The following is a 13,067-nucleotide window of genomic DNA, read 5'->3' as shown; positions in this document are numbered from 1 at the left end:
TTTTTGACCGCGTGTATCGGATGCATGCCAAAAATGAAATTACAGCAAGAGCCACACAGTAGCCAGGCACTAACTCCATTTTGGCGCATGTTGGGCACCCGTAGACACTTATGCGGCTTAGTAAAAGGGCCCCAAAATGTATCCGTGATGAAATATTGCAATATAAAGAGGTGATACGTATTCTTAAGTTATATAGACATGTTTATATCTTGCAGGAACAGAAAACAAGAGTAATGTGGTGACAGCAAGTACAGCCATCCAGCTGTTAGATGATCGAAAATCACCTGTAGTGGCAGGTAAATCATGGATACAAACAGTCTGAATTTTATTTCTTTCGCTTTTATTTCTTTCAAAATCACGATGGCTGAAGATGAGTATTTTAATCATGTCTCAAGCTAAATATATATTCTTTGAAAGTCCAAAAGCACCATGAAAAGTTTCATCCATAATAATATTCAAAAATGCTCAGCTGCTGAGCACAGGGAGTGCATATGCATCTGGACAGCAGCCATGAGAGCAAAGAAAGGCCCATATATGATATGATGTGATATTTTGGAAGAATGGCAGGAAAGGAGAGACTTGATAGAGACATTTAAATACCTTCCATAGTGTAGCATCAGGGGGAGGGGAGGCCTTGGGGGTTTGGTCCCCACTAACTGTGCCCACAGACCCATTCCAAAATTGCAGGACCATGCCAAAACCTTGATGGTTTGCAGATCAGAGCAGTTTTGTTTCCCAACCTGCAGTGCTGGTATCAGATCTTAAGACCTATACTGATAATGTTTATCAGGAAGAAGCAGCCACATTGCATCTGAAAATGCCAGTAAAGAAGAAGTACTAAAAAGGCAGTGGGAGATGAAATGCCTTAAATTTCATTGTTCAGGATTTTCTTCTAAGAAGGAAAAGATTAACATCTGAGGTAGATGTGAAGACAGCCCCAAGGACTATTGGGCGTAATAATTCTTAATTGCCAATTAGCACTAATAATTGATTGTTAGCACCCAATTATTGACGTTGATTGGCTCATTACCCAGTTTAGTTATGTAAGTATCTCAGGATCATGCCTAAATATAGGTGCGCAAATTTGAGCACCCTTCATATAATTCTCTCGTAAATGTATTCTGCTTTATTATCATTTTGAAATATACACATGTTCTCAAGTCAAATATTACCACCCTTTCTTGAAGAGAAACTATATTGCCCTTTTTATTTGTCAGCTTTTATGATGTTAAAACTTCCAAACTGAGATCAAGAAATCCCTTATAATTTGACTATTTAACACTAGTTCAATTTCTTGATACATTATTTAAAAAATGCAGCCGAATATTTTCTGCTCTATACTACCAGTTACGTTTTTTGACTTTCTTGTCCAAAGAACTTAAGGTGTTTCACTATGATAACTCAGAATATTAAACTGAGACCCTGTTAGCTGTAACATATGTGACCGTCGCTGGGAAAAGGATATTCAAGTAGTGGATCCAAAATGATGAGAAGGCCGATTTTCATCTCAAGGGTCCATAAGCAGTCTGAAAACATTACATGTTTGAACTTCTGTAACTTTTTTATTTTTTTCACATAAAAGGATGAGGATTGGACTGTTGAATTATAAAATGTTTGCTCTAACAGAATTCATTAAAAACTTTTTTGTTTGTGTGTTTCTGATGAATTCGGTCACCTTTTCCCAGATGTGGTCAGATATGATGTTCAGAACATATCTGTTTGGATTATTGTAAGATATCCTTGTGTTCTGATGTAGTAAGTGATATATATAAATCAGAAAGTGTTTCCTTTAGAGCCAGTATCATGAAGGATATTCCCTCATCCCTTTTCTGATATCAGCTCTACAAAGAAGACCTCTGGGACATTCATTATTCTCTACATTTTATAAAAGTGTTCAACTTGAACTATGTAGGAAATAGAGCAGACAGACCTTGAAAGTATGTATCTTGATCAATCTGTAAACTGCTTTGGGTTGAACCTTGGTTTAAAGAATGTGATTTATAAATATAATATAAAATAAGAAAGAGATGCAACAGATTCTATAGGTTGCTAGATTATTGGACATGTTTAGATGCATGTCACAAAAAAGGCCTGAGAACCTATTTGGAGGGTCAGCCTGCCTGTCTGTCTGTCTGTCTGTCCACCTATCCATATGGAGTAAAAAAGAAACATGGTAAGGAATAGTGAGCCATGGAGTGGCAGGGAGCCAAACCCCAACACCAAAGATATGCAGGAGCTGGCCTGTGGTGCAGCAGAAGAGTGAAAGTGGCAGGGAGCCAGGCCCCATCACAAGACGTGATGAAGAAGATAGCTCAGACTGTTGAAGAAGCAAGGCAGTGGTAAGTAGTCTGGGCCCCACCACCAGAAGACCTAAGGAACCGTTCCCTTATTTTGTAGCTTGACCCTTAGCTGGGTAGGAGCAATTAGGGGTCATTCCTGCCTGTCAGCTAGACCCTTTCTTTCTTACACTTCTAAGAAATTGATTGTTTGTTTGCTGACTTGATGTATGTTTTTACAGACTGTTGTAAGCCGCATTGAGCCTGCCCATGGGTGGGAAATTGTGGGATATAAATGCTATAAATAAATAAATGTGTTCTGAACAACAGGCCTAAACTAAATGAACAGAGTAATTCTATAAGGTGGATGTTAACATTTACATGCCAGTTACAAGTATATGCGTGCACATATGCACATAAATGCCGAGAAGTTGCCTAAATGTTGTTCTGTAAATGTGTGCATATCTCACAGAATTATGTATAGGGGAATTATGTATAGGTTGCCAAAAGTTAGTCGCAGGGATGATCCATGCTAAGTATGAATTCTATAAAGGCCACTCCATTTTGAATGGCCTTTATAGAATACAAGCTTAGGGGCCCTTTTACTAAGCTGTGTAGGCACGTAAGTGCATCCTACACACTTCGGTTTTGAACTACCGCCCAGCCACCAAGTGACCTGGGCGGTAATTTAATTTTTTGAGGTGCATCCGCTAAGCACGCCGGAAAATTTCCAACATGTGGTGCTAACGGGGTGATAATCGGCATTGTATGCCCATAGACGATTACCGCCCAGTTAAAGTGTGAAACCTTACCGCTAGGTCAATGGGTGGCGGTAAGGTCTCAGGCCCAAAATGGTCGTGCGCCAATTTAAATTTTGCCGCACATCCATGTTTGGCAAAAAAGGCCTTTTTTGCAAGCATGCTGAAAAATGGACCTGTGCACGTCCAATACACACATCTACAGCAGTGCAGGTCATTTTTCGGCGCACCTTAGTACAAGGACCCCTTAATGCACATTTCGCAGCTCACTTCCTGGACAGTTAAATAGTTAAATAGCACTTAGCTCTCTAAATGCTAATATTCAGTGTGAGATAGCTGGTTATCTCCACTGAATATTAGACCTAAGGGCCAAATTCTTTATATTGCACTACAAGTTGTGTGCATTAAATTGGGCACACACCCAATTTAACACACATAGCTTAATTGAGTAATGAGTCAATCAGTGCTGATAATTGTGTGATAACAACCAATTATCAGCACTAATGGCAATAATTAGGATTTAGGTGCATGTCTTATTCTATAATGATGTGCTCGTAAATCATATCATGCATACATATTTGGGGGCGTGGATAGGGGTGTTTCTGAGGATGTTCCCAAATGTTATGCATGTTGATGTAGAATATGTTCAAACTGCGCCTAACTATAGGTGCCAGCGTTAAGCCTGATCATAGCAGGCTTAATTGTAGGCGCCTACAGTTAGGCGCAGTTTATGCCTATGCGTGAAATCTATAAAGGATGCATGTCCTATAGAATCATGCTCAGCGTGTTAAATGTTCGCCACTGATTTGTAGACGCTACTTACAAAATACACCATTTAGTGCATAGCGACTAACTGGCTATATCACATAGTATAGCCGGCTAACCACGAATATTCAAGCACTGGCCAGCTAAGTTTAGCAGGCAAATTGAAACGCCTAAATAGCAGTCTTATCTTTGCCCTCTATTAACTTAAACGGCCAGTGCTGAATATTCATATAGCCTTTTAATTTAAAGATGGCCAAAAAATCCCTGGATATTCAATGCTGTTCACCAGAAATGGCCCGTCATTGAATATCCCGGATCAGCACCGGTGGTGGCAGCTAACTTCACAGCTTGCCACAGGCTGAATATGGGGGCATATAAATCATCCTGTGGGTGTCTATACACTATTGGGGAAACTCTATATATGGAGCCATGTGGTTAGCATGATTCTATAAACTACACCCAAAGTTAGGTGTAGTTTATAGAATACAAGATAACACAAATCAAATTCTAACCCTCTATCAGCTTCAGACCCACTAAGGCTTTTCAATGAACTTTTCAGTTCTGGAAGGAAAAAGGCCTCAAAGAGCTCTCTAATATGTCATCTTTAGCAGAGCTTAACGGCTTGGAGGCAGAAAGGAGAAGATGGCACCTCACAGCACAAGGAATATTGAGTGCTGTTAAGACAGATGAATGCAGTCGACCTATGATTTAGACACAGAAAAGATAAGTGCTTTAAGTACACTACCAGTACTTAAGTTAAAGTGAGTCCTGCACGTACTAATCTTTGGCAGGCATAAAAGAAAATTAGAATAGAAAAAAAAGAAAATTAGAAGAACAATATAAAGATTTAATTTTTGAACACTAAAATACTTGGAAGGTTTTTTTAGGCCGATGATGAAGAGATGATTAAATGGATCCATTAAGCTCTGCTAAAGATGACATATTAGAGAGCTCTTTGAGGCCTTTTTCCTTCCAGAACTGAAAAGTTCATTGAAAAGCCTTAGTGGGTCTAAACCAATAGTGGGTTAGAGTTTGATTTGTGTTATCTTGTGATATTATTCTCCCCCTCCCCATTGAGTACGTTTTGTTTATAGAATACACTCACATGCCGTCCTTATGCTTTTATTTTTCCCCTTAGTCTTATATTCTTAAAAGTTTTTTCCTTTGTATTATGTGCTTCAATACTGGAGTAGGTCTCTCCCCTTTGCTAAACTGAGTACTGTTTTAGTTTGTATTATTATATTTCTTCTTTATTGGATTTTCCCCGGTATGTACCCATGATTGCTTGAATTAAGGTTATTCTTGGTAGATATTGTACTATTGCATAAATATAAAATCAATATAATTAGTACAATATTTTAATAGAATCCTGTCCTCTCCAAATTGGCTTAAAAGCTTTCATTTTGCAGTCCTTTTATGAGAATGCAGGGTGAAATGCATGCGACAGCGCAGTAAGGGGTCTTTTACTAAAGATTAGCTCTTGTTATCTGCAGTAGAGCCCATAGGAATAAGAAAAGGTCCTGTGTCAGATAACATGCATTAATCTTTATTAAAAGGACCCCCTTAAATGTTGTCATAACACAAAGCATTGCTATTGACAGAACTATATAATATTTATTGTTTCACTAAGGGGCCCTTTTAAAGAGTGGCGGGAAGCTCAACGTGGCCGCTGGCGGTAATCCCACCCTGAGCGTGTGCCATTTCTGGGGGGGGAGGAACCAGAAATGGCTTGCATGGCGGTAACCCGCGCTGCCCGTTTACCGCCGGATTAGCATGGGAGCCCTTATCGCCACCTCAATGAGTGGCGGTAAGGGCTCGCTGCCGCATGGCCAAGCAGTAACAGTTGTCTTACCACATAGCCGTGTGTGTCTGGGGGCCCTGGTACATGGGGAAAAATGGCCTCTGTTGCTAGCACAAGGCCCTTTTTCCCACAGATTGGTTTTTCACTGCTGCTTTTTAGCTCCTACCATTACTCAATTGCCCTCCCCTTGTCCCTTCCTTCCTTCTCACCCATTACTTCCCTCACCCGTAACTGTCTTGTCTGTCTGTATTATTTAGATTGTAAGCTCTTTTGAGCAGGGACTGTCTCTTTTTATCAGGTGTTCAGCGCTGCATGCGTCTGGTAGCACTATACAAATGCTAATAATAATAAAAGGGCCCCTGAGTAATTAGCTGAAATTATTATTTTCATAAGGTTCTCATTCATTGTAGGTATGTTATAAGAAATCTAGACGCTAAAAAAAGGACCATTTAGCTGATCTCTTTGAGTCCAAATTCTAAAGAATTAAAAGATGAGGAAAGAGACTCTACTTTTTATATAAAAATGTAAAACTTTCGTTTTCAAAATCTTAGAAAGTTGCAAGGTCCAGAATGTACTTAATAAAATACATTTGCACTGTGCATTGATCAATGCCAACAGGCCAAAGACAGGGGATATATTACAATTTATTGAGCTATTTATAATGCAGCTATTGAATATAAATGGGCTCCATAAATCTAACCTTTCTATGGTATGTGCAGTTCGCTGGTGTCAGTTGCCACTTTCTATTCTTGGAATATGTCATAGAGGTATTCAGATCACTCGAGGTTAGGAGAGCTTCTGGTCCTTTTAACATGTATACAGGAACCTGTTTACTGAACCTTATCAAGGTTCTGAACCCAACATTCTGAACAAATCATTAAGAAGTTTCAAACTGCACAAAATACAGCTGCCAGATTCATATTTGGTAAAACAAAATATGAAAGTGCCAGACCCCTAAGAGAAAAACTACATTGGCTTCCACTAAGAGAACGAATTGTGTTCAAGGTCTGCACTCTGGTTCATAAGATCATACACGGTGAAGTTCCGGGGTATATGTCAAGCCTTACAGTCCTACCAACCAGGAATTCTACTAGATTATCATGTACGTTCCTGAATCTCCACTACCCCAGCTGCAAAGATCTAAAATATGAATTAACATATGCTTCCAGTTTTTCCTATATAGGCACGCAAATATGGAATGAATTACCAAAATCCATAAAAACATCACACAACATAAATAAATTCCGAAAATTACTGAAAACCAACCTATTCAAAAAGGCATACCACAAAGATCCATCCTAAACACCAGTAATAAATTTCCACCAGAACCATACAAAACGTAACCTTTAATTTTCTGATTGTTCAAACTAATCTTTTCACGATTGAAGTTTATTATTTCTGACTGTTCAAGCTGATTTATCACAATTGAAGTTTTAATCTTATACCTTTTATTTCTCATCACGAAAATGAACTTTCTTCACCTGATCATCTAATTCATTCTGTCATCTCCATCTTAACTATGTATTTCTCTATTCCAGAATTGGTGATCACCATTACGGAACAATGTAAGCCACATTGAGCCTGCAAATAGGTGGGAAAATGTGGGATACAAATGCTACAAATAAATAGATAAATAAACATGCATTAGCTATACAGGCTAACACAGAGTAGCTCACAAACCTCTGTTGGGTGTGAAAGGAGGATGTGCAGCTGGGGGAAAATTCTATAAAAGTCAAAAAGGGGCCCTTTTACTAAGCCGCGTCAATGTTTGCCAATTCTGAACTTTAGCCCGGCTACTGCATGGCCCGGGCGGTTATTTCATTTTTCGCGCTTCCACTACGTACCCCAGAAAGTTTCCAGTGCTTGGCGCTAACCGGGTGGTAATCGGCCTTGTATGCATGCTGATGATTACCGTCCGGTTAACATGCGTGAGACCTTACCGCTAAGTCAGTGTGTGGCGGTAAGGTCTCAGGCCCAAAATGGGCAGTCACCAATTTTTATTTTGTCGCATGTCCAAACAAAAAGATATTTTTTTGGCAGGCGTGCTGAAAAATGGACCAGCGTGCATGCAATATACATGTCTACAACAATGCAGGCCATTTTTCAGTGCACCATAGTAAGAGGACCCCTAAAAGTTAGGCGCCCAAAATCTAGGCGCTAAGCTAGTATTAGATAACAGTAAATGTATGCACCTAGGGGACCGTTTACTAAGCCGCAGTAAAAGGGGGCCTGTGCTAGCATCGGCGCGTGTTTTTGACATTCATGGAGGCTCCCTTTTATCACAGCAGGTAAAAGGCCATTAAAATGAGCGTGCACAGCGACTGAAAACAGAACAGGGCACCAGGCAATGTGACACCAGCGCGGGACAAACGCTTTAACTGGTAGGGGTTGGGGGCACCAGTCAAACCGGGGGCCCCAGATCCAATTTGGGGGGCCCAGGCCCCCGTGGCCCCTGTAGATACACCACTGGTTAGAACGCCCCCTCCACACAGCTAACACCCCCTGTGCAGTTACTCACTAGAACACTCAGGTGCCTAGTTATAGAATAGGGGCCTAAGGGCTGTTTGGTGCCTAATTGCCATTTGTTCCCTGTTTTGGTGCTTAATTACCATTAACTTCTGTTTGATTGACAAAAGTTTGGTGCCTAACTTTTGGCACAGTGTTTTGAGTTACCCCTTAATCCCCAGTGCATAAATTTAGGAGTATTCTATAACTACTCGCATAGATTAATTGTTTTAACAAGATGTTAAGCATTGTTAACAGCTCTTAACAAGCAATAACAAGCACAAATTGGCAAAAATTACAATTTACTTGCATACATTGCTAAGCATATTCTCTAATTATTATTATTATTTTTATTAATTACATTTGTACCCCGCGCTTTCCCACACATAGCAAGTTCAATGCGGCTTACATAGTAAATAGAATTACAAAGTCTTGAGGGAGAATGTTACAAGTAGCCGTGGGGTTTTGAGGATATGTAAATTGAGCATGGAGAGGTAAACAAAGATAGGATGAGCAAAAGGAGAAGAGATTGGGAGGGGTAAGGAGTAGGAATGATGGAGAGGAAGAGATTGAGGAATGAGCATAAGGAGATTGTGAGACATGGTCAAAGGTATAATAATCGTCGGGGCAGGAATCATGTGGGTGTAATGTACTGCACTTAAATTCTAATGCACAGATTCTCTAGGTTTATGCTTCAGAGCTATTTGGCTAGTGGGGCTTGGCAACCCCTCCAGCCATTCAAGGTACTGCAGTTGGGCAGGCCCGAGCCCAAAGTGGAGGGGCCCAGGCCCCCTCCATGCAACTGAGTCAGCTAGGCCCTCTTTTGAGGCCGAGCCCAGAGAATTTTGCCTCCTCCTCAGTGGGCCTTTGGTAGGGATGGGGATGGGCAGGGATGGGTTAGATTCCAGCGGGGGACGGATAAAATTTCTGTCCCCATGCAACTCTCTAGTTCTATCCTGGAGGAGGCCTGGCTTAGGGGCTGTGAGGATTCTTTAATACATTACCACACTTCACACAGGGCTCTTTTTGTGCAGTTTATCATGCTATTTCCTCTTCTGGAAGAAATGTTTACTATAGATACAGATAAGCAAGGAGTTCATTTGTATCCATAGCAAAATTTTACCCAAACCATCTGTTAACCCACAACTTTAACTGCAGGTTGTTACATCAGCCTCATACTTGATCTCAAATGTTCCAGATCATAGTGCATGAACCAACGTGACTAGGAGTTTATTGTGGTTCATCACTGTTCTCTTTTCTAGTAAGGTCTAGTCACTTCTCTGTTAACTTGGCCTGCTCGCTTATTAACAAGGGACATCACACTTTCACCTATTCAAAAGAGATGGCTGAAAGCTCAGTACAGTAAAGAAGGAGAATGTAGTAATTAGTTGCCTAGCTTGGATTCATGGAGAACTAGTGACAGCAAATCTCACCCTTTACCTGCCTCCTTTCCTCCTACCTACACATACCTTGGCAAACTTCTGTAACTTCATGGGCTAGTCCAGACCTGATGGCTTTAAAGAGCTTAATTTTCATTTCTTGGGGATGGGATACTTCAAGCTGTTTATGTGCTCAGTGTTGTCAGCTCTGTCCATACTTAAGAAACAACAATGTTTTCAGAACATAGGGGCTAGGCACGCACTCTTTCTTAAACAACCCCCCTCTCTCCTCTTTCTCGGAGTATGTGGTAATTTAAGCTAGAGGAACGCCATCCTTGAAACAGTAAGTCACATGTAGCAGATACACTTAATGCTACTTGAGAGTGTGTACACAGCACAAGGACACAGTTGGTATTAGTTTACTTCCTATTCATCTCTGTAGCCATATAAATAGACTAAAGATTTAAAAACAAGTTATTGTATAGCTTAGCTATGTGCTGTGGAATGTTCTTACTAGCAAGTTTTACTATATAACCTTTCACATAGGTTTTGCAATAGTAGTAACCAGTACTAGGTTGTAATATTTTTATATTCAAGATCACATAGGTTCCTTGCTCATTACATCTAAATGAAAGATCAATGTCCAAAGCTTGTGTGCATCATCGTCTTTGGGCAATTTTAAGGAGAAACATTTAAAAAGATCCTTTTTTCTTAAAGTGACTTAGGTGCCTTTTTACTAAGCTGAATTAGGCACTGATGTGCATCTACTCAGCAGCGTAGCAAGGGCGGGGCGGTGGGGGCGGTCCGCCCTGGGTGCACGCTGCTGGAGGGGTACAGAGAGCAGCCATGCGCCTGTCGGATCCGCTGGTTCCCTGCTCCCTCTGCCCCAGAACAGGTTACTTCCTGTTCCGGGCAGAGGGAACAGGGACCCAGTGGAGCCGAAAGGCGCGCGGCTGCTCTCTGCACCCTCCAGCTGCCAAGAATGCACCCGGGGGGGGGCTTGATGCGCCAGGGAGGGGGGGTGTCGTGCTGCACCCTGGGGGGGATGGATGCCGCTGGATGCACAACGGCGATCCACCCCTGGTGGCAGCTGACCTAGGATCACCACTGCATCTACCCCCTAATTACATACAAATTACCAAAAATTGCATGTGAAAATTTGGACACATGTCCAATTTGTGCATGCAATTTAATTGAATAATGAGCTAATTAGCGCCACTAATTAGCTTTTTATCCAGCTATTTTTGGCACTAATTAGATAATTGTAACTTATGTGTGTAACTTTAGGCACAGTATCCACACCTACATTTTAAACGCAAGTAAAAAAAAAAGGGACAGAATTATGTGAGGGTTATGGGCAGAATGAAAGTGTTCCTAGCATTTATGCATTCTGTTATAGAATAAGGGGGGGGGGGGCGGTGGGGGAATATGTGCCCAATTTAGGCATGTACATTTGCACCACATTTCAGTAGGGACAAATTGCCGCACTTAAAGTTAGGCACGCTTTCCAGGCATAAACACCATTCTATAAACCATGCCTAAATTTAAGCACAGCTTATAGAATAGCGCTGTAGGCATGCTGACTTTTTTAGCACATGCTAAAAATTAGCATTTACTAATGATAGAGACACCCATTATATTCCTATGGATGTCTCTAGCATTAGCACGCACTAAAAAGTTTGCATGCCTAGAGATCCTTTTACTAAGCAGCAGAAAGCTCAAAACAGGCTTACTGCTCGCTATACAGGAAGTACCGCCAGACTACTTTAGCAGCCCGGTGGTGCTTCCCACCACTAGCGTGCCAATATTTCCTGTGCTATAAAAATGTTTTTTTTGTAGCGCCGGTCTGTACCCGGTGGTAATCGGGCAGGCTCTTCCTGGTTACCACGACCTCAAAGGGTGGTGGTAAGGGCTCCACCCGAAATGGCCGCGCGGCAAATGGTTTACTTGCCACACGGCCATTTCCTGCAGGAAGGCAAGACTTCCCTTTTACCAAAAGGGGGCCTCGCAGCGTGTGTAAAACATGTACCGATGCCAGTGCTGGCCCCCTTTTGCCGCAGCTTGGTAAAAGGGGCCCTTACAGTGCTGCTTAGTAAACAGGTCCCATAGAATTTAGTCCTTAATGCAGCAAAAAAAAAAAAAAACCTAACACAGGACATGCTAAAGCGTTCTGTATTAGTTTTGCTATTTGCTTGTGCTAAGTGTACAGAAATTATTTTTTCTTAATTGTTTTGAGGGGGTTTGTCAGGAGCAGAGAATGGGCATTTAAATGTAGGTGTGCTGATGACAGGTGAAGATGGTATTTTATAAGAGAATCTAGGGACCCAGATGCTGTTATATAATACATTCTCACTGTGTGGCATTGAGGCACCTAAAGGGCGACGGAAATGATAAAGGGGATGGGACGACTTCCCTATGAGGAAAGGCTAAAGCGGCTAGGGCTCTTCAGCTTGGTGAAAAGGCAGCTGAGGGGAGATACGATAGAGGTCTATAAAATAATGAGTGGAATTGAACGGGTAGATGTGAAGCGTCTGTTCATGCTTTCCAAAAATACTAGGACTAGGGGGCATGTGATGAAGCTACAATGTAGTAAATGTAAAACAAATCAGAGAAAATTTTTCTTCACTCAACGTGTAATTAAACTCCGGAATTCGTTGCCAGAGAATGTGGTCAAGGCAGTTAGCTTAGCGGAGTTTAAAAAAGGTTTGGACAGCTTCCTAAAGGAAAAGTCCATAGACCGTTATTAAATAGACTTGGGGAAAATCCACTATTTCTGGGATAAGCAGTATAAAATACTTTTGGGGGATCTTGCTGGGTATCTGTGACCTGGATTGGCCACTTTTGGAAACAGGATGCTGGGCTCAATGGACCTTTGGTCTTTCCCAGTATGGCATTACTTATGTACTTATGTAAAAAGAAGCAGCCACTTATAGAATTTCCCCGTTGTTGCAGAAGCAGTGAGGATTACAATGGCAGAAAATTAATTATTTCAGTAGAATGAAGTCCTGGAGCTAGTCGCACCTGGTATATAAATATATGTATATACAGATAGAAAGATACAGAGTAGGGCAAAAAAAAAAAAAAGTAACTCAATAGAGTTTTTTTGCTGTTTTCTCAGCAACCACTTAGAATTTCAATGTGAACTTTTTCAGCTTTATTTGTTGTTAGTATCTACATTTATTTGCCGAGTAGAATGAGATTATCTTTAAATACGGTGACATTACAGACTTTTTAGAATGACCACCCAGCGATTTTCACATGTTCAAAAATCTTTGTGCTGTAAAACTACCATTATTAGAAAAAAAAAAAAAAACGAAGTGCCAGCTTACTATTAATGGCATTACAGTGACATGTACTTTGTCTGGGGAGCAATGTTGGAGGCCTATCACAAGCTCTACCCAAAACTGCAAACAATTGCCAAACTCCAGGAAGCCCTGCAGAGGATCTGGGACAGCCTGACACAGGGACCGATCCACAAGGCTGTTAAGAACTTCCCAAAACGACTGAAGGCCTGTGTTAAAGTTGCATTCACAGTGATTGCAAAATACTGAAAAATTCTTAATGGCATTGTTTGAATGACATT

The 13,067-nt window shown here is 41.1% G+C and overlaps 1 protein-coding gene across 1 annotated transcript in view; it reads left to right on the top strand.

Moving 5' to 3' along the window:
- CACNA2D3 (calcium voltage-gated channel auxiliary subunit alpha2delta 3) overlaps nt 1-13,067 on the top strand; it is an 877,278-nt gene that overhangs the window by 716,731 nt on the left and 147,480 nt on the right. Inside the window, exon 26 of the mRNA XM_030205518.1 lies at nt 216-296. Coding sequence (XP_030061378.1) covers nt 216-296 — 81 coding nt within the window. The remainder of the gene's footprint in view (nt 1-215; nt 297-13,067) is intronic.

This window comes from Microcaecilia unicolor, chromosome 6, assembly GCF_901765095.1.
Source record: "Microcaecilia unicolor chromosome 6, aMicUni1.1, whole genome shotgun sequence".
Lineage (NCBI taxonomy): Eukaryota > Metazoa > Chordata > Amphibia > Gymnophiona > Siphonopidae > Microcaecilia > Microcaecilia unicolor.
The sequence above is the reverse complement of the archived record's forward strand: the minus strand, read 5'-3'. Positions and strand labels throughout refer to the sequence as shown.